The sequence below is a fragment of the Equus caballus genome, chromosome 5 (assembly GCF_041296265.1).
Source record: "Equus caballus isolate H_3958 breed thoroughbred chromosome 5, TB-T2T, whole genome shotgun sequence".
Lineage (NCBI taxonomy): Eukaryota > Metazoa > Chordata > Mammalia > Perissodactyla > Equidae > Equus > Equus caballus.
The window spans coordinates 58,200,403-58,228,142 of record NC_091688.1 but is presented as its reverse complement, the minus strand read 5'-3'; the positions used below and the strand labels follow the sequence as shown (position 1 = coordinate 58,228,142).

The window sequence follows — 27,740 nt, the reverse complement described above, 5'->3', positions numbered from 1 at the left end:
ATTTTGGCTTAGGAAGCCTCTAAGGTAGTTAATCAAAAGAAGTTGTGTTGAGTTGTACTGGGCACCCAAGCTAATGTACTGCAGACGTGGTTGGCCTGTATGCCATTTCTTTCATTTCCTTTTTGATAGGACCTTTGTGTGATTAATTTTCTTCCCAGTGTCATTCAATATTGTCTTTTATTTTAGATCATTTTAGCCACATTTAATGATTGAGGTATAGTTAGACTAAGCTGGGAGGCCTAGGTTTTATGTAATATTGAAGACGAAACCGGAATCTAAGCAGTCCTTGGTGCCAAAAGTCCAGGAGCACTTGGATCACTCCAGTACTAATGACTGGCTACTCCATGTTGTAATATGGCAAGAATTTAGCTAGAAACAAGATGATTATTTGAGATAAAGCCACATGAGCTGGGAATGAAGGCTTAGTGTTAACTTCTTGGTTGATAGCGTTCTGGCAGTTTATGGCTGATAGGGGTTGTCATGGTGATGAGAGAGAATGAATCGGGAAGTGGCTGTGATAGGCATGACTGTGGAAGAAGGGGACTTAAGCTGCATGTCCTTTGTTAATAGTGCTTTGTTCTATACTTCCTCTGAATAGGGTTGAAAAATCATGTTGCCTTTCCTGATGCTATTGTGCAAAATGAGGACAGTAAAAGTATCCTACAGTTCTGCAAATCACACTTGTCGCTATCTTTACTCCATTTTCCCATGACCCCAAGGAGGCTTAGATACTGAGGCAGAGACTGGGTAGCAAAAAAATTTCGGTGTTTATCTGATGAGTTTAGAAATTAAAGCCAAATGTAAAAGACATTTCAATTGGTACCTGTCATTTGGCACTGTGTTCCACTAAGGTTTGTTTTGTTTTGTTAGGAAATGTTTAATAATAAAGTCTCATTGATGTTTAGGTATAAAACTTCATTCACTTATTTTCTATTCTTTCTTGTTATTGTTGTTTTGTCTGGACGGCTTGACCTTGACCACTTTTATTGAAGGGGCGCCTGCCCAAAAGGCTGAATTTTATTTTCTAAACATTGGTAGTAGATGATAAACTGCCATAGACCAATGGTAAAAAGCCATGTTTTCCTTGGCATTTTGTTTTCTTAATCATGTTTCAAGAACAAATATTGTGGTTTCCGCACAATTGTAGTAAAACAGAGCAGTGGGGTCTCAGTGTTCGTTTTGGTGAGATGCCTCCAGCGTGCACTTTGAGAGGTTTTACCATTCTCAGAGGAAGGACAGGATATTATCTCTAATGCAGCTTTTGTGGGCTTTCTTGGTTTCCTGAAGTCCTGAGGAAAAGCTCAGAAGAAAGCTTTTACTTTAGCAGATTCCTAATTTGCATGGCTAAATTGAGAACTTTGTGTCATCAAGACTGATCCTCAGGGGCTGGCTCCATGGCTGAGTGGTTAAGTTCACGCACTCCACTGCGGCGGCCCAGGATTCGGATCCTGGGTGCGGACATGGCGCCATTCATCAGGCCACGTTGATGCGGCGTCCCACATCCCACAACTAGAAGGACCTGCAACTAAGATGTATAACTGTGTACAGGGGGGTTTTGGGGAGATAAAGCAGAAAAAAAAAAAAAGACTCATCCTCAGGAGACTCATTTGAAAAGTACCTGCTAGACCTCCTGAGCAAAAATCGTAGAGGGGGAGGTGGAGTGGTGGAATAGTCAGCTTCCTATGGCCCTAGGGTTGGAACTCCTGAGTAAAGACGAAAGACAAAGCTGCCCCAGCTTCTGGTGGAGGTGGGAGGAGTAGCAGAAGCATGTCCAGGAAAAGCAAGAAACTCACCCTTCAGAAGATGCCAGCTGAAAGGTTGTTCCCCTTCCTGGGGCAACTGGTTGACTGATGGTAGCGAGTGCAACAAAGAGTGGAGCCACTAAGATGTCTCTCTGTCTAGCTCTGGGAAATCCAAGTGAGTTCTTCAACAGAGGTGTCTTAGTCTGCTAGGGCTGCCATGACAAACCCCACAGGCTGAGTGGCTTGGACAATGAAATGTAGTTTCTCACATTCTGAAGGCTAGAAGTCCAAGACCAAGGTGTCAGCAGGGTTGGTTTCTTCTGAGGCCTCTCTCTCAGGCTTGCAGATGGCCACTTTCTTGCTATGTTCTCACATGGTCTTTCCTCTGTGCCTACACCTTCTTGGTGTCTCTTCCTCTTCTTGTAAGGAGTAGGATTGGATTAGGGCCCCACTCAAATGGCCTTATTTTAACTTCATTACCTCTTAAAAGGCCCTGAAAACAAATATAGTCACTTTCTAAGGTATTGGGTGTTAGGAACTCAACATATGAATTTAGCGGGGACATAATTCAGTTCATAACAGGAGGGGCCAGTAAACCATCCCCCCTCCACCAGTGGAGGACAGAGGTGGGGGAAGCCCACAAAAGGACCTGTAATTTACTCAACAACTATGACCCATCTAAGTATCATCAAAAGAGCTGAAGTGCAGTCCAAAGAACTGAAACTTCTGGAAAGGTTGGGACATTTGACCCATTTTTCTTTCTTCCAGAGTGCAGTGGAAGGTGACAGCAGCAGTGGGCATGATGTAAGAGAGAATGCAAATGTTCCCGGGGAAACCAAGGGTTATCAACATATCAAATCAGTCAGAGATCTGTTGAACATGCAAGAGAGTAATGAGAGGTGTAAGACATAATCCCTGATATCAGAGAGCACAAAATCTCATTTAAGCACAGATAGGAACATGTGGAAAGCTGTTAACGCAGAGAAATGATTCAAGCAGTTACCGAGCTTTTCTTGAGATCTCTATGTGCCCAGCACTGGGAAAGGCACTTGGAATTCATTGGTGAGTCAAACAAACCTTGTCCCTGACCTCTTGTGGCTTCTGCTCCAGCGAGGAAGACAGACCTTGGTCCTACAGCCACACAGATGATTTCAAACTGTGATAAGTGCTCTGAAAGCAAAGGACAGTGGGACAGGATCCAGTGGGATGAAGAGAACTGATTCTGATCCATCTCAAAGGAACTCTGAGGAACTGACAAGTAAGCTGAGCCTCAAGGATAAGGAAGGATTACTCAGGCAAAGAATCAGAGGAATGTTGTTTCCGCAAAGGCCATGGTGCGTGCTAAAGCCATAAGCAAAACGTGGCTTTAAAAAAAAAGATAATGTGAAAGTTTTTTCTGATTTTATAAATGATGCATGTTTATAGAAAATGCTTTTTTCACAGGAAAGTATAGCAAAATTATCTGAAATCTCACTTCCTTGCAATAACTATCACGAGATTATATACAACTTTAAGCCTCTTTTTTTTCTTTTAGTTTCTTCCCATCCTCTCTCTGTCTCCTCTTTCTTTGTCCTCCACTTCTGAGCCATTTGTACACCATTTCTTAGCTAATAACAACCATGTGTGTGTATTTTTCCGTGCTTTCTCCATGTTATTATATGTAAAAATATATAGTATATATGTTATATATTGTATATATATATAGTAGTGTATCTATCTCTATATACTATTTACTATCTAGTATATGAATAGTACATATACACACTCACATATTGAGGTTTAGTACATCATTGTTTTAAAAAATGGCATTATAGTATGTACCCTTCTTGGCATCTTTAACAATTTGCTGTGGTCATCCCTCCAGGTTAACTGCCAAATATCTAACTCAATATCTCGCACCCTAACACACCCCTCATTTTTAATTGGTTTTGGGTGGGGCCCACCCATCTGGGTTTTACAGAACCTCCCCAGGTAATTCTATGTGTCATCAGGATTGAGAATCACTAATCCAAATCATTCTTTTAAGCAATTGTACACTGTTGTAGGATGTGGATGACCACATTTTATTCAACCCTTCCACCACTGATAGGCAGTCCCTTTGTCTCCATTATAAATAATGCTGTCAGAAACATCCTTGTACATATATTTTCTAGCTCATTTGTAAAAATGAAAATAATAATAGTACTTATCTCATTGGGTTGTCACATACATAAAGTGGCTTAATATTTGTAAACTATTTAGAACAGTATGTGACATATAAAATATGTTTAATATATGTTAGCTATTATTATTGATGGTGTCATCACTATTGCTTGTATCTGATATCCTTATATATGATTATTTATTTCTTTGGGTTGGTACCCAAGGGTGGGATTACTGGGATATATTTTTAAAATTTTGATAGATGTTGCCAGATTACTTTCCAAAAGGCTAATAATGATTCACACTTCCCCTGGCAATGTTTCAGAAGTACCATTTCCCCCAAACCCTTGCCAGCAACAGAATTTCCTACTCTTTTTAACATTTTCCAGTCAGATAGGTGACAAGTGATGTTACTTCTCTGTGACTTTAGTTTGTCTTTCCTGTGCCACAAGGGAAGGTGAACTGGCATCTTTCCTGTATTATTGGTCATTTTGATCTGGGGTGTGTGTGTCAGAGAGACAGAAAGAGAGAGACAGAGAGAGGTTCCTTTGCCTATATTTTCAATTGGGATATTTGTCTTTTTCTTGTTATTTGTCAGAGCGCTTTATTGACACGTATAGTGACCTTTTCTCTTCATTTACCTGGTAAATATTTTATCACAAACCATTGTTTACTTTTCAGTTTTTTATGGTGTCTTTTATTCACATAATCAGTTTTAATGTTTGTGTTGTCAAATATATCTATCTTTTCTTATTTAGCTTCTGGTTTTATTGATTGAAAATTTCTTCCCAATCCCTAGAGTATACATATATTCTCTTACGATTTACTTCAAGATTTAAAAAATTGAATTTATTTTACATTAAAAATATGGTGTGAGATATGGTGAAGAAAGCTTAATTTTTGTCAGGATGAAGAGCCAGTTTTTAGAGTAACAGTTATCAAATAAACCATCCTTTCTAGCTTGGTGCTTTTAGAAAAATTTTTTTAAAAAAAGGTTATTGGGGCTAAAACTTGATAGGAATGGGGGAGAAGAGTAGTGGGAGATGAGAGTTGAAAAGTAAGCAGGAATCAGGTCACACAGGTCATGGAGGCACAGGAAAAGACTTTGGAACTTATCCTAACAACACAATTCCGTTTAAGAGTTTTAAGCAGGAGAGTGACATGATCCAATGGTCATTTTAAGATCACTCACCCCAGGAGCCTACAAGGAAAAATAAAAATACCTTAGCCTTGAATTCAACACCTCGTGTAACCTCTCCAAACTAGTCTGGTGTCCTTCAGGTGGACTGCTCTGACCACAGGCTCTGGCTGTGTCTCCGGGCCTGTGCCCAGCCCGTAGGACGCCCCTCCCTGCTCGCTCTCTCAGCACTCACCTCCTGGGTGTGCCCTCAGCCTTCCCTCCCAGGCTTCCTGGCATCAATGCCTCTCTGGGCCGGCCCAGCGGGGTCAGTGCAGGGCTGACGAGACCCCTATTTATACCTTGGCCTTGACTCTCTAACTTTATCTAAGGGAGGAATATGGAATCAATAGATCTTTTCATTTTTGATCCAGCACAGGACTTGTACCATGCAGGAGGGCAATGAGTTTGGTTGTATAGTCTGAAGATTCTTTTAAAATTTCCCAATGTAGTTTCAAATATTTCTGTTAAACATTTGCCCTTGAAATTGTGTAGCTACCTTGAAAAGATAGACGTGTACCATGAAATGATTTATGAATGTTCTCTGACTGCCTCTGACCTACATATATTTTTGTTTCTTTTTCTGTTTATATATTTCCTGCCTCAGCATGATACATCTTAACAAAGAAACCCAACACAGAAACATACTTTACAGTTGTGCTAATAATATTTTCCTGCTTTCGAACATTTGTGTTGTAAGATTGGATCTGTTTCTAATTAGGCAGAATAATGTTGGCAAAACTGGAAAGCAAATACAAAAGAAGCATCAAGAAATGAGTTCATTTTATTTTATTTTAGATAGCATTTGTAGCCTTTACACCTTTTTCTGGTTAAAAATAGCATATACTTATTGTAGAAAATGTATAAAAACAAATTCACAAAAAGAACATAACCCCACAATCATTCCACCATCCAAAAATAACAACTGTTAGCTTCATGGTGTAGTTTTTTTCTCCCCCCTCCTCCTTTCTGCTGCATACTCTTAAAAATTTCCAGGATATCTGTTTATTAAAATGTATCATTCATGAAGGCTATTCTCCAAGGCTTTAGTGGAACATTTGCATATCTAGAATGACCCTCTTGATCTTTCACTTATATTTAATTATTTAAATCTGACTTGTTAGCTGTTTGATTTTAAAGTTTAAAATTATTATTAGCATTTTAATAATTAGCAATATTTGAGATCTAACAATGAGAATTCAAAACAGACCCTATTGGTTTTCTGGTCTCTAGTTGCACGTGTAAGGAGCTTGGAAGTTGCCACTCCATCTGAACAACAAGTAAAACGCTGAACAAACTGGAAAATCAACAACTCTCATTAGATTCATAAGAGAGGAGATGACACAGGGCAGACCACTACCCCACAGATTGAAGATACAGACAGGCGAATACAGGAAGTCACAACCCACCAGAGCAGAGAAGTGGAAATAGACCCATCATGGGAACCAGCACCAGGGTAGGAAAACCAGAACTATAATGGATGAATTGCTGGAGGCTCGGTGCAGACAACTCTGAAGAGTTAAAAACTCCAGGGACCCAGTCACAGGGGTCCTCTACACTTTTGTGAGATTTACCTCCAGGTTCTCTACCAGATCCTCACGGTAAATATCAGGAAAAAAAAACAAAGTCCTTGTGCTTCCTGCAGAGGCGGGGAAAGGAACCATTTTTAAATACACCAGAGCAATCTGTTCTTTTTAACAAGGCCTGTCCTCAGCAGAAACTTGTTAACCAAAACCTAACCTGCTGGGGTATTGCCAGAGCCTAACTAATCTGGGAGAAGGGAAATGTCCAACTCCAGCCAGCTCTAGTCTTCCCTGGAGGAGAAGGAGAATAGCCATTGCCAGCTCACTCTAGCCAACCTTTCCCACCTCAGGTGGGAGGAAAAACCAGAGAAACCATAGTGAAGTTCACAGTCCAGAGGCATAGGCTCACTCAAGACTGAACCCTAGTCATAGGACTATAGGATGTTTCCCTTCCCCCATGCCTCATGACCACATTACTAAAGGTTTATTCACAGCAGTTCCTTTTACCCAGCACATTATGTCTGACTATCAAGAAAAAATTGCAAGGCATGTGAAAAGGCAAAAAACACAATTTGAATTAGACATGGCAGTCATGTTGGAATTATCAGCTATGTATTTTAAAACAACTACGATTAACATGCTAAGGGCTCTCGTGGGTAAAGTAGCAGCATACAAGAACAGATGGGCAATGTAAGCAGAGAGATGGAAATCCTAAGAACCAAAAAGAAATAGTAGAAATAAAAACCACTGGAAGATAAATGAAGAATGCCTTTGATGGGCTTATTAGCAGACTGGACACGGCCGAGGAAAGAATCTCTGAGCTAGAGGCTATCTCACCAGAAACCTTCCAAACTGAGAAGCAAAGAGAACAAAATTGTAAGAAACAGAACAAAATATCTAAGGACTGTGGGACAACTACAAAAGGTGTAACATATATGTAATGAGCATACCAGAAGGAGAAGAAACAGAGAAAGAAACAAAAGAAATATTTGAAACAATAATCACAGAATTTTCCCAAATAAATTGTAGTACCACACCGTAGATCCAGGAAGCTCAGAGAACACCAACCAGAATAAATGCCAAAAAAACTAAACCTAGGCATATCATATTCAAATTACAGACTATCAAAGATTTAAAAAATCCTGAAAGAAGGAAAAACACACCTACCTGTAGAGGAACAAAGATAAGAATTATATCCAGCTTCTCAGAAATGATGCAAGCAAGAAAAGGGTGGAGTGAAATATTTAAAGTGTTGAGAGAATAAAAACTACCAACATAGTATTCTGTACCCTGTGAAATTATCCTTCAAAAGTGAAGGAGAAAGAAAGACTATCTCAGACAAACAAAAATTGAGAGAATACGTTGCCAGTAGGTTTGCCTTGCAAGAAATGTTAAAATAAGTGCTTTAGAGAGGAAAATAATGTGGGTTAGAAACTCAGATCTACATAAAGGAAACAAGAGCATTGAAGAAGAAATAGTGAAGATAAAATAAAAACTTTTCTTTTTCTTATTCTTAATTCATCTGACAGAAAAGTTTGTTCAGAATAATAATAGCAATAATGTATTCAACTATGTATGCTAATGTGTATTAGACATATATACTTATGTATGCTTATATATATGTGAAATGAATGATAGCATGATACAAGTGGTGGGAGGGGAGAGGAGGAAGGAATTAAGCTTATTTTGTTATTATAAGGGACTCACACCCCCCGTGAAGTGGTATCACTCTATTTGAAAGTAGACTTGGATTAGTTGTAAATGTACATTACAAACACTAGGGCAACCACTAAAAAAATTTAAAAATAAGTTTAACTGATATGCTAAGAAAGGAGGGAAAATGGAATCATGTGAAAATACTCAATTAAAACCACAAAAGGCAGAAAAAGAATAGAAGATAAAAATAAAAACAAAGAGCAATGGCAACAAAGAGAAAACCATAACAAATATGGTAGATATGAATCCAACTATATCAATAATCACTTTGAATGTCAATGGTCTAAATTCACCAATTAAAAGACAGAGATTGTCAGAGTGGATCAAGAAACAAGACCCAACTATATATTGTCTCTAAGAAACATACTTTAAATATAAAGATTGAAAGTAAATGGACAGAGGGGCCAGCCCTGTGGCATAGTGGTTAAGTTCATCTTCTCTGCATCGGCGGCCCGGGGTTTGCAGGTTCAGATCCCAGGCATAGACCTAGCACCGCTTGTCAAGCCACGCTGTGGCAGCATCCCACGTAAAATAGAGGAAGACTGGCAAAAGATGTTAGCTCAGCGACAATCTTCCTCAAGCAAAAAGAGGAAGATTGGCAACAGATGTTAGCTCAGGGCAAATCTTCCTCACACACACACACACACACACACAAAAGTAAATGGATGGAGAAAAATATACCATGCCAACACCAATCAAAAGAAAACAGGAGTAACTATATTCATTTCAGACAGAGCAGACTTCAAAGCAAGGAAAGTTATCAGGGATGAAGAAGGATATAACATAAGGATAAAGGAATCGATTCTTCAAGAAGACATAACAATCCTTAACATGTATGTACCTAACAACAGAGAGTCAAACTATGTGAGGCAAAAACTAATAGAATTGCAAGGAGAAATAGATGAATCCACTATCATAGCTGTAAACATCAATTCCTCTCTATCAGAAATGGACAGATCCAGTGAGCAGAAAATCAGTAAGGACCATAGTTGAACTCAACAACACCATCAATACTGTATATAATTGATATCTATAGATTACTTCATCCAAAAACAGTAGAATACACATTCTTCTTAAGCTCACACAGAACATTCACCAAGATAGACCACATTCTGGGCCATAAAACACACTTTAACAAATTTAAAATAATATAAATCATATAATATCTGCTGTCAGACCACAGTGGAATTAAACTCAAAATTAGTAACAGAAAGATAACTGGAAAAATCCCAAACTACATAGAGATTAAACAACACACTTCTAAATAATACATGGGTCAAAGAAGAAATCTCAAGAGAAATTTAAAAATATTTTGAACTAAATGAAAAGTAAAACAAAACATCAAAATTCATGAAATTTGTGAAAGCAGTGTTTAGAAGGAAATTTATAGCATTGAATGCATACATTAGAAAAGAAAAAAGATCTAAAATCCATCATCTAAGTTTCCACCTTAAGAAACAAGAAAAGAAGATCAAATTAAATCCAAAGTAAGCAGAAGAAAAGAAATAATAAGAATTAGAGCAGAAATCAATGAAATTGAAGACAGGGAATCAACAGAGAAAATTAACAAAACCAAAACTGGTTCTTTGAAAAGATCAATAAAATTGATAAGCCTCCAGCCAAGCTAACTAAAAAAAAAGAGAGAGGACACAAATTACTAGTATCGGAAATGAAAGACAGGATATTGCTACAGGTCCTATGGATATTAAAATAATAATAAAGGAACACTGTGAACAATCTATGCCCACAAATTTGATCACCTAGATGAAATGGACACATTCTTAAAAGACACAATTTGCCAAAACTCACACAAGAAGAAATAGACAATCTGAATAGGACTATATCTATTTAAAAAGTTGAATCAATAATTAATAACCTTCCAAAACAGAAAGCACTAGGCCCAGATGGGTTCACTGGGAACTTTTCTTTTCTTTTCTTTTTTTTTTTTGAGGAAGATTAGCCCTGAGCTAACATCTGCTGCCAATCCTCTTCTTTTTGCTGAGGAAGACTGGCCCTGAGCTAACATCCGTGCCTATCTTCCTCTACTTTATATGTGAGACGTCTGCTACAGCATGGCTTGCCAACTGGTGCCATGTCCGCACCCAGGATCCAAACTGATGAACCCAGGGCCACCGAAGCAGAATGTGTGAACTTAACTGCTGTGCCATCAGGCTGGCCCCTCAGTGGTAAATTTTCAATTGAACATTTAAGGAAGAAGTTGTACCAACTCTACAATCTCTTTCAGAGAATAGAAGCAGGGGGAATACTTCCTAACTCATTCTATGAGGCCAGCACTACCCAAATACCCAAACCAGACAAAGACATTACAAGAAAAGAAAACTAAAGGGCAATATCTCTTATGAATATAGATGCAAAAACCCTCAACAAAATATTAGCGAATCAAATCTCACAATGCTTAGAAAGAATTATACACCAAGACCAAGTATCCTAGGAATGCGAGGCTGATTCAACATTCAAAACACAGTTACTGTAATTTATCACATCAAGATGCTAAAAAAGAACAACCACGTAATTATATCAATAGAAGCAGAAAAAGCATTTGACAAAATTCAACACCCATTCATGATAAAAACTCTCAGTAAACTAGGAATAGAGGGGATCTTCCTCAACTTGATAAAGAATATCTACAAAAAACCTACAGCTAATGTTATCTTTAATGGTGAGAAACTTGAAGCTTTCCCACTAAGATCAGGGAAAGGCAAGGATGTCTCCAGTCACCACTTCCACCCCTCCTTTTCAACATTATACTGGAAGTTCTTGCTAATGCAATAAGGCAAGAAAAAGAAATAAAATATATACAGATTGGGAAGGAAAAATAAAACTCTTTGTTCTCAGATGACATGATCCTCTATGTAAAAAATCTGAAAGAATCAACAAAAAACCTCCTGCATCTAATAAGCAATTATAGCAAGTTTGCAGGATAAAAAGTTAATATATAAAAGCCAATGATTTTCCTATATATCAGCAATGAGCAAGTGGAATTTGAAATTAAAAACACAATGCCATTTACATTAGCACCCCTAAAAATGAAATACTTAGGTACAAGATCTATATGAGGAAAACTACAAAATCCTGGTGAACAAAACCAAAGAACTAAATAAATGGAGAGATATTCTATGTTCATGGATAGGAAGACTCAATATTGTCAGGATGTCAGTTCTTCCCGACTTGATTAAATACAAACCCATCAAAATCCCAGCAAGTCATTTGTGGATTTTGAAAAACTGATTCTAAAGTTCCTAGAATAGCTAAGACAATATTGAAGGAGAAGAACAAAGTTGAAAGACTGACACTACCTGATTTCAAGACTTACTATAGAGCTACAGTAATCAAGATAGTGTGCTATTGACAAAAGAATACATAAATAGACCAATGGAACAGAATGGAGAGCTCAGAAATAGACCCCCGTAAGTACATTTAATTGATCTTTGACAAAAGAGTAAAGGCAATACAATGGAATAAAGATAGTATCTTCAACAAATGGTGCTGGAACAACTGGACATCCACATGCAAAAAGATGAATCAGACATAGTTCTTATGTTCTTCGCAAAAACTAACTCAAAATGGATCACAGACCTGAATATAAAGTGCAAAACTGTAAAACTCCTAGAAGATAGCATAAGAGAAAATTTGGATGACCTTGGGTAGAGTGATGACGTTTTAGATACAATAACAAAGACACAATCTATGAAAGAACTAATGGATAAACTGGACTTCGTTAAAACTAAAACCTTCTGCTCTGCAAAAGACAATGTCAAGCAAATGAGAACACAAGCCACAGACTGGGAGAAAATATTTGCAAAAGACACATCTGCTAAAGGACTGTTAGCCAAAATATACAAAGAACTCCTAAAAATCAACAATAAGAAAACAAAAAAACTGATTAGAAAATGGGCAAAGACCTGAACAGATACCTCACCACTGCCGTACAGATGGCAAATAAGCATATGAGAAGATGCTGTACCTCACACATCCTCAGGGAAATACAAATTAAAACAACAATAAGATAGCACTACACACCTATGAGAATGGCCAAAATCCAAAACACTGACAACATCAAATGCTGGAGAGGATACGGAGCAGCAAGAACTCTCAATCATTGCTGGTGAGAATACAAAATGCTATGGCCCCTTTGGAAGACAGTTTGGTGTTTTCTTATAAAACTCAACATACCCTTACCATACGATCCAGCAATTGCCCTCCTTGGTATTTACCCAAAGGAGTTGTAAACCTTATATCCACGCAAAAACCTGTAACCAGATGTTTGTAGCAGCTTTATTCATAATTGCCAAAACTTGGAAGCAACCAAGTTGTCCTTCAGTAGGTGATGGATAAACAAACTGTGTTACATCCAGACAATGGAATATTATTCAATGCTAAAAAGAAATGAGCTATCAAGCCATGAAAAGACATGGAGGAACCTTAAATGCATGTTACTAAGGGAAAGAAGCCAATCTGAAAAGCCTACATACTGTATGATTCCAATATATGACATTTTGAAAAGGCAAAACTATGGAGACAGTAAAAAAGATCAGTGGTTGCCAGGGGTTGGTGGGATTGTGGGCGTGAAGGAGGGATGAAGAGCCAGAACACAGAGAAGTTTTAGGGTGGTGAAAATATTTTGGGGCCTGGCCTAGTGACCCAGCAGTTAAGTTTGTATGTTCCACTTCAGCAGCCCGGGGTTCACCAGTTCAGATCCTGGGTGTGGACCTATGCACCGCTTGTCAAGCCATGCTGTGGCAGGTGTCCCACGTATAAAGTAGAGGAAGATGGGCATGGATGTTAGTTCAGGGCCAGTCTTCCTCAGCAAAAAAAAAAAAAAAAAAAAAAAAGAGGCTTGGTGGCCGATGTTAGCTCAGAGCTAAACTTCCTCAAAAAAATTTGTTTGATATAATGATATTATAATGATGGATACATTTGTCCAAACTCATAGAACATGCAACGCCAAGAGTGAGCCGTAATGTAAACTAGGGACTTGATGATAATGATGTTACAATGTAGGTTCACCAACTGCAACAAATGCACCACTCTTGTGGCAGATGTTGATAATGGGGGAGACTATGTGTGTAGGGGAAGGGGGTAAATGGGAAATCTTTGTACCTTCCTCTCAATTTTTCTGTGAACTTAAACTGCTCTTTAAAAAGTCTTTTAAAAAAGACACTATTTGATTACATAATACTTATATTTTCCAATAAAGTAACGCAGAATATATTATCTCTGAGAAACCTGGTAACTTGATTATATTTTCATTATAATCAATATCTTGGGTTTCTTTATTTTAAAAATTATCTATGGTAACACTTTACTTTTGGTGAAAAGTTCTATGAAATTTAATGCATATATAGATTCATGAAAACCTCACCAAAATCAGGACATGGAACAGTTCCACCATCTCAAAAACCTACATCATGCTATCCCTTTGTAGTCACCCTCACCTCACTCAAAACCCCTGGCAACCACTCATCTGTTCTCCACCATTATAGCTTGGTCATTTTTGGGAATGCCAAATAAATGGAACTGCATAGTGTGTAGCCTTTTGAAGCTGGGTTCTGTCACTCAGCATAATGTCTTCAAGATTCATTCAAGTTGTGTGTATCAATAGTTTGTTCCTTTTCATCGCTGCGTAGTATTCTATGGTATGGATGTACCACAGTTTGTTTACCCATTCACCTGTTGAAGAACTTTGGAGTGGTGTCCAGATTTTGACTATCACAAATAAAACTGCTGTGAACATTCACATAGAGATTTTTGTGTAAATCAAGTTTTCATTTCTTCAGGCTATATACCTATGAGTGGGATTGCTAGGGGTCAAATATATATTTAACTTTATAAGAAATTACCAAACCATTTTCCAGAGTGGCTTTACCATTTTACATTCCCGTCAGAAACATATGAGAGTTCTAGCTGTTCCGTATACTTGTCAGCACTTGGTATTGTCAGTACTTTTTTATTTTAACCATTCAAATAAGTATGTAAGTAGTGGTATCTTATTGTGTTTTTAATTTGTATTTTCTTAATGGCTAATGATATTAACTATCTTTTCATGTGCTTGTCATCCTTATGTCCTATTTGGTGAAGTGTCTGTTGAAGTCCCTTACTCATTTTTTAATTGTGTCATTTATTTTCTTATTATTGAGTTTGAGAGTTCTTTATATATTCTGGATACAAGTCCTTTGTTGTGTATGTAGTTTTCAAATGTATTCTCCTAGTCCATATCTTGTGCCTTCATTATCATGGCAGTATCTCTGGGAGAAAAAAGTTTTTAAATTTGATGAAGTTCAATTTATCAATTTTTTTCTTTTATGGATCATTCGTTTGCTGTCCTTTCTAAGAACTCTTTGCCTAACACCAGGTCACAAGGGTTCCTCCTATGTTTCTTCTAAATTCTCTATAATTTTGTTTCTCATTTAGACCTATGATCCATTTTGAGTTAATCTTTATATAAGGTGTGAGCTTCATATCGAGGTTTATTTCCTTTCCTATGGATGACCAATTGTTCCAATACCAATTAGTTGGAAAAAACATCTTTCCTCCACTGACCTGTGTTTACACTTTGTCAAAGATCAAATGGCTGTATTTGCGTGAGTCTATTTCTGGACTTTCTATTTTGTTCCATGGATCTCTGTGTCTGTATCTTCTCTAGGGGTCTGTTTAAAAAAAAAAAACAAAAACAGATAAATTTGTCATGTGTCATGAGGAGTAGAAGTTGGGGGAAAAGCAGTCCCCGGTGTGACCAAGACCTAGCAACAATCATTTCCTCCCATTACCTACTTCCTGCCACCTCCTAACTCAGATATCACAGAAACTGAGGTGAACAACTCAGTAAGGCTGCCAGTTAACTTCATGGTATAACAAATGAATAAAAACTTCTTTCTTAAATGCTTTCGTAACTCTCTGTTTTCCTGGCGGTGTCAACTGAAAAATACGCCAGACTCACATGACTCAGAGCAGAGGGAAGGGAGTTACACTCTGACTTAAGGAAAAGTTACAGATGAAAATACGGCTCTGTTTCCCAGCTAGGGAGATTTGAAAACGGAAACACCTTTTACCATTTAATTTGAAATGAAGTGTTATCCAAGCATAGTGGGAGTTTATTACATCGGCAACTGATCTCTGTTAAAAATAAGTTTTGGGGTTGCATTTCGGCATGAGCCATTAGAATGAAGAAGATCCAGAATGACATTCCAATGCACGGAAATCTGAATGGGTGGACACACAGAGAGATGGAACCAGATCTAGATGGCCTCCTTTCCTTTCTCCCAGCCCAAACTGGGACCATTTAATATAAACTATTTTGGAACCAAAACAGGTCCTCTTTGCTGCATAGGAAGCTGGAGTTGACAGCACTGATTATTTCTCATTGTTTCTTTTGACAACAGGCTATACAAGTAGTAGAGTCATTGGTAATAAGCAAACATGTTTGCTCCCTTCAGGCTGATGTTGGAGGACTACTCCTCCTTCTGGATGTATTAGGGTAATAATTGCAGCTAAGAAATGACGTACATTTTACTGAAATGACCAGAAGGAGCCATGACTTTTACAAAGACACATGGGTGTTTAGATTCCAAGATCCACAGGGCATCTTCTAATTATTGGGCAGTTTTTCAGCAGTCCTGACAGTTTTAGACTATGAATAGTGGCTTCCTTCAGGTATGAACACATCGTATCCTGTTGTTCTGCTCTTTCTGGGCTGAAGTCAGCTTTACCAAGGGACATTTCCTCACTCCCTTTCTACTTGTGTTAATTGTGCTCCCAAGTGAACCAATGAGCATTCACTCATTGTGTACCTTGTACTTTTTTCACTTTATCTTATGCCTATAGGTAGGATGAGATTAGATTGTGGAATGAGAAAAGGGGCCACCCTCATTTATTCATTTAAGCATTCTTTCATTCATTCTACAGATATTTATTGAAAACTTACTCTATGCCAAGTACTGTGATCAACAAGGTAAGCCTTTGCCTTCAAGGAACATACAGTACAGTAGGTGATAGATACGAGTAAACCAGCAAGTGGTCTAGGAGAACCATATAGAGTCCCCTACTCCGCCTTGAGAATCAGAGAAGGTCCCTGGAGCAGGTGGCAGCTGAGATGAATCATGGAGGACAAATAGGAGCTGGCCCATGAAGGGGGTATGAGGTGGGGGGGGGGGGGTGTGTACAAGCAGAGCACGTTGCCTGTGTAAGGGCCCAGAGAAGACTTTTCAAGGGAACTGCAACGATTTTTAGTATGACAGGAGCACAGGATGTAGAGGTGGCTTTTGTATTGTACAGTACTTGATAGTACAGTATTGCTTAAAACACACACACACAAAACCTAGGATAGCCTAGATAGGGAATGTATTCTTGAATCCACTACAGGCCCCACCCCTCTCCATTGTAGACTCTATCTTGATCTATTTTATTGCCTGCCTGGCTCATGTAAGCGTTTGACTTTGGGATCCTCTACCTCTGAACCTGACAACAGATTAAGTTCAAACTCTCAGTTGCCATTTCTGGTAGGAGAAGAAAGGAGACCAGCTTTTTGATGGCACTGTGAAGACCAACCCAATGAAAGATATTACCCATGAGATAAGAGCAGGAGAATTACTCATATACATTCAAAGGAGGGTCTTTTTTCTCAGGGAAGAAAATAGAGTATGAAGACAATTATTTAGTGAGGGCCTATCCTGTGCCAGGTACTGTGCTAAGTTCTTTTATATCAGACCTTTCTTTAGAAGATGATAGCAATTTAAGACGTCACAGGTGCACGTATGAAATTAAATTTATAACTTATAAAGTGATTTTATGCATCTCAAAATATTATATTTATTAGAATGTCACTTTAATGTTTAATGCAATCAAATATTCACCACTATTTATTAAGGGTCAGTTATGTGTTAGGTACTGGACCATCGGGGATACAGAACAGACAGGGTCCCTGCCTTGTTCACTGCTGGGGCCTCCTCCCAGCACGGACAATTAGCTCTGTTTGGTCCTCTGAGGTGTCAGAGTTGAGTCACCCCAGGATTAAAGGAAATCTTTGAAAGAATATGTCAGGGTTTGTAACCTAGGTGAACTTTAACCAATTTGTATATCTAGGATTGATGTGGACCGAGCCAACCCTTCTCTTTCTTAGGATGATCATCTTGGCCACGAGGTCAATCAGTAGCGAACACCTCTGCTAGTGAGCCAGGGTGACGTCCCCTTTCCGGGACTTCTCATGTTGATGTTTAGGGGTTTGAATACCTTATTAAACTGACTTTAAAAAATAACTTCTTGGTCCTCACAACAGAAATTGAACCAAAGCTGGTTTATATGTTCATACTTGCATTTGATGTGAGTCATGAGAAACGAGGATATTTATTTCCCGAGGAAAGAGAAGAATCTGAGTTAACTTGGATGCCTCTCAGTGGCCTAGCAGACTGCTTCAGGCAGACTGTTGCTCAATAAATATTTGCTGATCCAATATCCAACTAGCCAGAGATCTATATCTGCCAAGAAAGTTTGTCTTTGCCGATCTGTCTGAGGGCCTGTCTTTGTGGGACTGCCCTATATTTTGGAACCTTTGCCCATAAGGAACTCTATATCATGGAGTGAGGAACGGCTTGTGTTTATACAACACTCCTATTTCCCAGGTATGGCAACCAGGTAAACTCAGATTCTGATAAGCCACCCTGAGCACATGCTTCTTCTTCTTCTTCCAGGCCCCTCAGTTGGCCCTGTTCACTGTTATCCCAGCTCACATCTAACAAGCGTCACTGGACCCTAGCACGAGAGAAGAATTCCAGTTTCAACATTTTGACCAGCTGCAGACTTGGGGCAATTGAGGTAGGGTGGCCACAGGCACAGAACGGTGAAAGTTTGTGAATCTGATGATAGGTGTCTAGGGTAACCTTAGGACGATAGGAAAGGCCCTACCAGAGGAAAGGGCCTCCCAGGTTAATGATTATAGGGAAGCAGAAGGAAGAACCCAAAAGGAGCATGTGGGAGAAAGAGGAGGACTTTGGTGAAGTTGAAAATGAGGTGGAAAGAGAATTGTGACTTGCAAGAAGTTCAGAGGGAGGGGCTCTTGTTCCTTCTGCATAAAACCCATAGTTTAGAATGATTGACCAGTGGAGAGAGAGAAGCCAAGGGAAGATTCTGAAATATTTGGGAGCATTTGATATCAAAAGAAGATTTAGAATTACGAATAGAAGAAAATGGAAAATGGAGGCAATATTGAGGAGGGGTAGCTTTACAGTATTTACATCAGATTACAGATTCACAGGAATCTGTAGAAGCTGGACTCAACGCTGGGATTAATAAGGTGGGCGGAGCTCAGAGCAGCCAGAGGCTCTGATGTGGCTTTCAGATGGGGCTGAGTACGGGAAGATATGCAAATGCTGCAGCGACAGGAAGCAGAGTAGCCAGGCACCCAGCACGGTTGCTGGGAACTCAGAGGTGGATTTGGAGAGACACTTGCCTTTGGAAGATTGCTCAGGAGCAACCTGGGCTCCCAGAAGCGCTGTAATTTGTTTAGATCATCTGATAGCAGATTCTGAGGTTTACCAGCTTCAGGGAGATGAGGCTATTGTGAATTATTTTTTTTGCTCTGTAATCAAACCAGCCCCAGCCAGCCAGACTGGGAATTTACTGCCTGAGCTGTTTTCCAACATGGTTTTGCTGGCAAAACCAGACGTGAGTGTTTCTTCGACTCTCAAGGGTACTGTTTACACTGACTTTATTTTTATTGCCAGCTTTCAAGTGGGAAGAGGGAGATTACGTGCAAAGGTGAGCAGGTGAACAGAGGGTCCCTGTCCTGCTGCCCCTGGGTGTGCCTGTGTGTGTGCACTTATGCCTGCCTCCGTGTCTGTGCCTGTGTGTGTTCATGGCTCTGTGTGTTTGTGTGTGTGTGCTTTTCCACATGCAAATTGTTGTGCCCTGATCTGGTGAACAAGACCTGATCTCTTGTTTGTAGCCATAATGACGGGTGCCAGGCTGGTTGTTTGGCAGTTTCCTATTTCTTCATTGTAAAGAAGGGCAATCAATCTGTGGGATTTTCTGGATTAGAGGGCAAGAGATGTTTACTGTCAACAAGATAAGAACATGGAGAGATAAGATTCTGAGCTCCAAGCTGCATCTAGTGTCAGGACAAGAGCATAAAAAGGTGGGAAGAAGCCAACAACAGGGCATTTCTGTCATGAATGGAACTTTTAAGTATTCAAGTGGGAAATACAGCTTGAAAAATTGCTGTTTGTGGTCAAAGCACCAGCCAATCGAGCTAAATGGAGTAAAATTAGATTGGACTGAAATTCAATTTCAACTCTCTTTTTAAATTCTTTTTTTTTTTTAATTCCCCAAAAGATGACAGATGGATGCTCACAATTTGGAATAAGAACCTGAGTGAAGAACTGAGAAGGCAAGTCTCTGGTCCATACACACATTCCCGGAGACTAACATTATTGGGAGAGCTACTCATAAGTGTTGTCCTCCAGTGAGAAACAAACCAAGACATCACTGCTCCACTCAGGAGTGACCAAGAAGCCATGAAATCCCTGACTGCAGGAAACTTAGAAGATTGCCTACTGGATCAAGTAAGGACAGATACTGGTCTCTCCCATGCACCCCTCCTCACCCCTCCTCACCTCTCCGCACCCCTCCACCCCCGCCAACCTTGATTCAGAAAGGATTTCAGGCTGCTTCCAAAGATACATCAAATGCTCCTCAGGAACCCAAGACCATCACCCCTAAGAGTGCTTACGGACTTACTATATTTTGGTCCTTTCTTTGAGCTTCTAGTGCCAGAGGCACGTTGGGTATACTGTGTGTAATGGAGAGTTAGAGCTTGGGTTGGAACTCGAGCTCTGCCACTGATACTTGCATGGTGATGGGAAAGGCGCTTAACCTGTCTAAGCCTCAGCTTTCTTCTCCATAAAATGGGCAAGCTAATACGTCTTAGTGGCACTATGGAAAAAGCTTTAAGCCCAAGCCTAGTCCCTAACTCTTCGTTTAGGTGTTTCTGTTTTAAGAGTGGCTCTGTGCCTTGGTAGCTTCATCTGTAAATGGAAAGGCTTAAATTAGATAATATTTAAGGTCAGGCTCTTAGATTGTTTTCTCAATTCTTTGCTCAAGCTCTCATTTCCAAATTGTGAGCCTCCGTCTATCATCTTTTAGGGAATTTTAAAAAAAGGATTTAAAAAGGAGGGTTGATGAAATCTTCTAAGTTTAAGGCAAAGCTTTTTGAAAACTGTGAAACTACTAGATTAAAAAATATGTATCGTTATATTTTTAGTACACATGAATTAATTTAATTTCTTCTATATATAGTCATAGGCTCTTAGAATATTAGAATTTGAAGGGTCCTTAAATATTATCTAATTTAAGCCTTTCCATTTACAGATGAAGTTACTAAAGGCACAGAGCCACCCTTAAAACTAAAACATTTAAACTAAGAGTTGGGGGCTGGCTCGGTGGCGCCGCAGTCAAGCGCTCACATTCTACTTCGGCGGCCCGGGGTTCGCCGGTTCAGATCCCAGTGGCGGACATGGCACCGCTTGGCACACGTGCTGTGATAGGTGTCCCACATATAAAGTAGAGGAAGATGGGCATGGATGTTAGCTTAGGGCCAGTCTTCCTCAGAGAAAAGAGGAGGATTGGCAGCAGTTAGCTCAGGGCTAATCTTCCTCAAAAAAAACCCAAAAAAGCTAAGAGTTAGAGGGTAGTCTTGGCCTTTCATACCTTTACATGTAAACAAAGGAGAGTGGTGAGTAAAGTTTATTTTTTAGGCAAAACTACTGAAAGAGATAGATAGGGAAAATCTATGATGATAAAAAATTATAGTAAAAAAAGTGATTTGCCACTATTTCTCCTTTGGGGCGCTGTAAATGGCAGGAGTGTTGGCCAACACCTTCCCATGGCCCTGTACTTTCTAAAAGAAAAACGTCCAAATTTTTTAGCCTAGCATTCAAATAATACTTTGTCTTTCTACCCTCTGCCTCCCTGCATTTCCAATAGCAGAAATTCTAACTGGTGCTCCACATGTTGTATCCAGCCTGTGCTGGACTTTCTTTGACCTGCAGAGAATTACAAATTTTTCAGATTTGTTGCAAACATTTAGAAATCATGAGATTTTGCATAGAAATCCAGATTTCTGTCTTCTATGGAAAAAAATCAGGCTATCTGGCAACCACAGATCCGAATTTCTTGTCTGGCAATGACAGGCTGGAGCTGGGTTTCTGTCCAACAGAGCATATGCTCACCAGCTCCAGGCTGCAGCACTCCTGGTCTGACACCCACCCTCTCCCTACTCCATCCCTGTAGGTGGTTGAATCTGCTACTGCTGCCCCACCAGAACTGTGCCCTGAGAAGGTCTCAGTCTGGAACCCCCGCCTCCTCTCCCAGGGAGGGTATCCTCTTTCTTCTCTATTCTTCTGTCTCACACTCAACCTTCAAACTCAGCTCAGAGTCCACTTTCTCAAGAAAGATTTCCCTGACACTCCAGCACAAAATGTTTTGCCCTCCTGTAAACTCACATCATAATTATTACTGATAATGTTTATTTGGCAATCAGTTGTATATTGACTCCTGACACTTTTCCTATTATTATCTTGGGTGGAAACTTAATTATCATATCATTTTATTCCATATAAGTTTCTGGAAGGAAGAACAATGTCTTGGATATCTTTATTCTCCTTGACGTTCACACAGTGTCTTTGCACATATGTGGTTAGAAATATCTTTAGGGTTCATTGAAGATAATGCAAGGATGGAGTAAAAGGGGCTGGCAGGTTGAGACCCATATGGTATTTCATTTAGTCTAATCAATAACCATGTGACGTGCATATTACCTTCATTTTTACAGAGGAGGAAACAGGGACACATGCGGATTAAATAACTTGTCCAAAGTCACATAGCTAGATAGTGAAGGTGCTGAGGTTTCAGTCTACTCTTTGTTACTCTAAAGCCATATTTCCTCTGCTAAACTCCTCTCTAGCTCCATAAAGACACATTGAGCACCTACTTTGTGCAAAACACTGTGTTTAACACACAGGTCCGGGATGTGGCCTGCTAAATGAGAGAGAAATTCTGTGTTTCAGGTATCTTTAAGGATGGCCCTATCTCACCTGCAGATTTCACACATAATTCCAAAGGTACAAGGAGGAAGTTCCATGTGCAGACAGGCAAATGCTTCATAGAATATGTGGCCAATCACAAGGGCTACAGTAGAGATTTAGACAGGGTGCTGGAGGAGAAGAGAGGAGTCTTAGCTCTGAGGGGAGAGCCATTTCATGGAAAGAGGAGTAGAGACAAAGCCTAGGAGCACGTGTAGAGTTTTAATAAGTGGAGGGATACGGGAGAGGCCTTCCAGGCTAAAGGAACCCCATCCGAGCAGTTGGTGTGGATTCCATTCAAGGTCGCCTTGTCCTTAAGGTGGCAGAGCAGTGCAGTGGTTGGGAACAAGGGTTCAGAATGACACTGCCTGGGTGCGGATCCCTGTTCTGTGATTTACTGACTCTGGGACCCTGGGCAAATTACCTACACTTTCTAAACTTCAGTTTCCTCATCTGTAAAATGGGGATAATCATAGCATCCACCTTAAAGGATTGTTGGGAGGTTAAAGGAGCCAACACTTGTGAAACCTCCTGCACACGGGAAGGACTCACCATTCTTAGCTCCATAGTGCTGTTGTTGCTATGGCTTCTGCTATACGTACGCACTGCAGATGTCCTGTGAGGCCCAAGCATTGGTTCACGGAAGAATTAGTCTGAAAAGGTGAGGATATGATGGTGGAAAGTCTACTGTCTCATCTATATGGATCACTGAATTTAAGTTTCCGTCTCTTTAAATTATTATTATTATTTTTTTTTTTTTTTGAGGAAGATTAGCCCTGAGCTAACTGCTGCCAATCCTCCTCTTTTCGCTGAGGAAGACTGGCCCTGAGCTAACATCCGTGCCCATCTTCCTCTACTTTATATGTGGGACGCCTACCACAGCATGGTGTGCCAAGTGGTGCCACATCTGCACCCAGGATCCAAACCAGCAAACCCCAGGCCGCTGAAACGGAACGTGTGAACTTAACTGCTGTGCCACCAGGCCGGCCCCTCCATCTTTTTAAATTATTAACCCTTGGAAGACAGAGATGGTGTCTATTTTTTTTTTTTTTTAACTGATTATTGAATTTAATGCAATTCCAGAATTAAAAGTCTGACTTCCTGTTGTCTGGCAGGAAGTTCTCAGCCTTTTTTCCCCCAGTGGCACTCATCATGGATGATGTTCGCATGAGCCATGTGCTCATGGGTGTGACGAGGCCTAAGTGACATTCCTGGTTTGCTATTTAGCACCACCCCTCTACCTCTCTCTCAAGAAAGCACATTGAAATGCAAGTGAGTCAGAGTGATGTTTAGAGGGTAAGCTTGAATTCTCAATAATTTATATTTGAAACAGTAAATTGAACTCAGGCTCACAAACTTGAGCTATTAATAGTAGCAAATGATGTGTAGGACAACAATGGGCCTGATGCTGTGTTTGGGGAGGAGGAAAGTAGCCCAGGGTGGGGATGTGTACGTGTGTGTTGGCACCTAGACATGCCTTGGTGGGAGGGAGGCCCACAAAAAATGCATGGCACCCTCAAAGGGTGCCTCTGATGACTGTTTTTGCATAAACTCTGCTTAATTAGAGTAACTGAATCCACACGCTAACAAGTGTGGCATAACTTTTCCAGGGTCAGTGCATGGAAGGGTTGGATTAGAAGATCTAACTACATCTGGCATCATGGCCTGATTAATCTAATACAGCTCATTTCCGCTTTGGCTCAGTCACATCCACAAATGCCGTCCTTCAATGCACCTTTGTTCATTGGCCCCATCAGCAGGGGAGGTGAGAGAGACTTCAGCAGGCATGGAGGTCAGCTTGGGATTGACTGCACTTTGATTCTTAAATTATCAGAGTTCCCCCTTACATTTGTTCCAAAGCTTTGCCATGAAAGAAATTTGGTGACAAGGCTGCAACTGGTATCTTACTTGCTTCTTGAAGTTTGAGAGGCCATAAAAGGATTCTGAGGTTGACCTGGCGATGGGTGTCTACCCGTGGTGGAGCCTCCTTCTTCACCAAGATCCCTCCCTGTAATGCTGCCCGAGGCCCCACTCCCAGCTTTTCCACACCCTGAAATGGAATCTTCTTGCTCTTCCTCCCTTGGTTGTAGTCAAGACAAGGGAGGGGAGAGAGCCCGGGGTTTCTGCGTTGTGGTACACCACAGGGGTGACAAGAGGTGCATGGGACTGAGCCTGGGAAACCCCAGCACAAACCCCTTCTGGAGCTGCAAAATAGCCCTGTGGTGCTGCAGAGGTAGGAACCAGTTGCAGGAAGTATGGCCAGAGATGTGGGGAAGAAAGGGCTGCCATCGCCTAATGGGACAGAGGCTCCCATTTGACTCCAGTGGCTTGAGCACTGTGGGAGAGGCGTGTTCAAGATGGGGCTCTCCCCCTACAGCTCTGGTGAAACCCCACACCAGTGTCATGCCCTGCTGTGTTGTCCTCGTGTGCCTGTGGGCTGTCAGAACAGTCAGTGATACCCAAATACACGGAGACTTTGGACTTTGAAATATCAGAAGACTCGACTCCAAACGGAGGGCATGTTTAGGTTCAGGAAGAGAATGAAGGGCAGGTGATATTTCTAGTGCTTCTACTTGAGAGTGTGGTAAGTGTGATGGGAAGAGGAGTTGGGGGACCAGGGCATTAGGTCTAGTCCTGCTGTCAACTACACTGTGACATCAGGAGAGCCACTCTGTCACTCTGGCCTTCTGTAAAGTGACACCAGACAAGATAATTTCTGAGGTCCCTTCTAATTCTAAGATCCTTGAGGCTAAATTGCAGCAGAAGTGATGGGGGACGAAAATCAAAACCAGGATTTGTGGCTCTAGGCCCAGAAAACTATTCCCTTATTCTGACTTTTACCTTCAGAAATCAAAACAAGTCATTAAGATAAGCTAATAACCCTGTATAATGAGTGAGAGATTATAGGTGTCTTCTAAGGAGCGTGTGAACTTGTCTCACCCAGCAAGAAAATTCCATCATCAAACGAGGGCACAATTTGTAGAAGAAATTCACAATGGAGAGCTTTTTCCAGTAGGCTACTCATCATGTTTGTGTACACACACGCTCTCTCTCTCAAGCTTTATCAGTTAAAAATGATTTGATGGCGTCAATATGGTGACAACTTTTTTGTTAGTTTATTAACTCAGGAAACAAAATGTATGGGCACAGATAGATTCACCACTGTGTTACCAACATTCAGGTTCTCTAGATTCACATCCGCAGGCTCGGGAGATTCGGGGGGCTAGCCTTAGTCTTGAACACATTCTGAGAACTTCACTATTTGAGAATACTGTTTCCCAACCACTCTGATTGCAATGTTCTACCTAGTTAGCCCTTGTATCACTTTTCCCCACTATACCTGGTCACCCTTCTGGTCCCTGAGCTTGTCCAATGTCCCCTAATCTACCAAACTGGCTTCGTCTATTGCCTGCCCAGGCTGGAAAACACAGCCTAGCACTGAAACCCTCCCTTGCTCTTTTATCCTTCCCCAGATCTTGCCCAGCAAACTCTAATCTTAGCACCTCAACTGCTACCGTTGAAGGGCCGAGAGGTGCTAGAGAACGTCTTATACCTGAGTCCGCTGGTGTCCCACAGCCTCATGGGCCCACCACAGTTGAGTCTTGGTCCTGCCTGGCAATCTTTACACATGTGCTTACATAGCCCCTCATTCCTCATAGAAGCTATGTCACAAGTCTGTCATCCAAAAGTCCCCTACCCTCCACTTCTCCACCTCACTCTCATCTCATTGCCTTGTCTCCTACTCTATAAAGAAAAGAGACATCAGACAGGAAAGCTCTCTGATTCCTCCCATCCCCCACCCTTTTGTCTGTATTTGCACCTATCTTTCTTCCTTGCTGGCACACCAAGGTGAGTTCCTCACCAGGCTTCTGGATTTGCATGACTCTTTCTGGCTGGCAAATCCTTACGCAGTGGCTTTGCTCTCTGCTGTCTCTTCCTTCTCCACTGGCTGTTTTCTCTCAGCATTTAAACATGTTCAAACCTGTGTGTCATTCTGAAAAAACCTGTTGCTGTCCTTGTTTGTTTTTTCCTTCCCTAGCCCAACTTCCTGGAGGAGTTACTTACCTCTGTCTTCACTTGCTCTGCTCCCATTCATTCTTAACCCACTTTAATCTGGCCTGATGCCCACCACTTCTCCGAACACAGCAATCCTAGTTGCCAAACTCCATGGACAATTTGCAGCCCTTATCTCACTCAGCACTTAACAGTCACTTACTGTTGACTCAGTTCTCGAAATTCTTCTTCCTTTATTTTCGAGACCTCTTGCTCTTTGTTCTCCTGCCTCACATCCTCCTCCAAGGAAATCTCCTCTCCAACAATAGAGAAACTATTGCACTTCTTCCTTTGTGCTCCTCATGCTAGATATCAGCCATTTTCTTTTTCTAGAACAACTTTCATGCCCTTCTCTTTCTAGCTAACTCCTACTCATCTGTCAAGATACGATTCTGATACACTATGCCTCCAGGAAGGGCCCCCCAACTCTAAACTAGATGAAACTTCCTTCTTCTCTGTACCCATAGTATCCTGTGCAAACCTCTACCTAGCTGATTGCTGGGATTTTAATTTCTGGTTTATTTGTCTTGTCTTTCATCTCATCTGTAAGCCCCTTGACAACATGTATGCACGGAAACTGGCATGAAGTGGATGTTCAACAAAAATTGTCCCAAAGGAGTTGAATTACAACATGTAGGAGAAGTCCTACAATAGAGAGGACCCTTAATCATAGGCTTCTAAGAGCATTTTCTTTCATTTTTGGCATGGCAAATGACCTGCCCCCTCTGTGACCACCTTCTTTCTTCCACTTGCACACTCTGGAAGATGCAGAATCTTGATACTTTACAAATGCTCAAGAAAAGTACCCTGGTCCCTTCTCCCATGATGAATATAGTTGGTTGGACATATGAAGAGGGGTGGGTGGCTGCTGGTGGCAAAAAGATGGTATTAAAGCTAGTATACCCTTGAGCATCATATTTAAGGTCAGACAAGACATAGATTTTGAAAAGCCAGTTTCATGTGTATCATATATTTCCAGTGAGTTTGTAAGCTCCTTAAAATCAGGCATCTTATCTCATGTTTCCTGTTATTCCTGGGCATCTGGAGAGTATTAGTTTTTTAAAGAAAGTCCTCTGTGTGAGGATATGTACATATAAAACAGGTGTCAGGCTGCAGATTAGGCCAACTGCCCTGTTGTACCCAGTGACACCTTACACTTCCCTCTCATGGCCCCCACTCTTATATTCTGTATGTATGCCTGTTTTGCCCACTGCTGTAAGTGCATGGCTATGTCTGTGTTACTCACTGCTGCGTCCCAGCATGTGACAGAGGGCCTGGCACATAGCAGGTGCTAAAT

General features: G+C 40.6%; 2 protein-coding genes across 24 annotated transcripts in view; both read left to right on the top strand.

The window, feature by feature from the left end:
* Nucleotides 1–18,093, top strand: part of SLC22A15 (solute carrier family 22 member 15) — a 110,985-nt gene extending 92,892 nt beyond the window's left edge. The window contains exons 13-14 of one of the 2 annotated variants that reach the window (XR_002808124.2): nt 16,224–16,269; nt 18,005–18,093. The gene's annotated coding sequence lies outside the window, so the exon portion shown is untranslated. Of the gene's footprint in view, nt 1–16,223; nt 16,270–18,004 lie in introns of those variants that run through there. The other variant, XR_011438742.1, reaches the window with a different exon arrangement.
* A 1,641-nt stretch (nt 18,094–19,734) lies between these two features.
* The window catches only part of MAB21L3 (mab-21 like 3), a 47,700-nt gene continuing 39,694 nt past the window's right edge, over nt 19,735–27,740 (top strand). For all 22 annotated transcript variants that reach the window (XM_023641362.2, XM_023641360.2, XM_070267165.1 and 19 more), the window contains exon 1: nt 19,735–19,873. In XM_023641362.2, the coding sequence (XP_023497130.1) occupies nt 19,826–19,873 (48 nt within the window). In that variant the 5' untranslated portion in view covers nt 19,735–19,825. The remainder of the gene's footprint in view (nt 19,874–27,740) is intronic.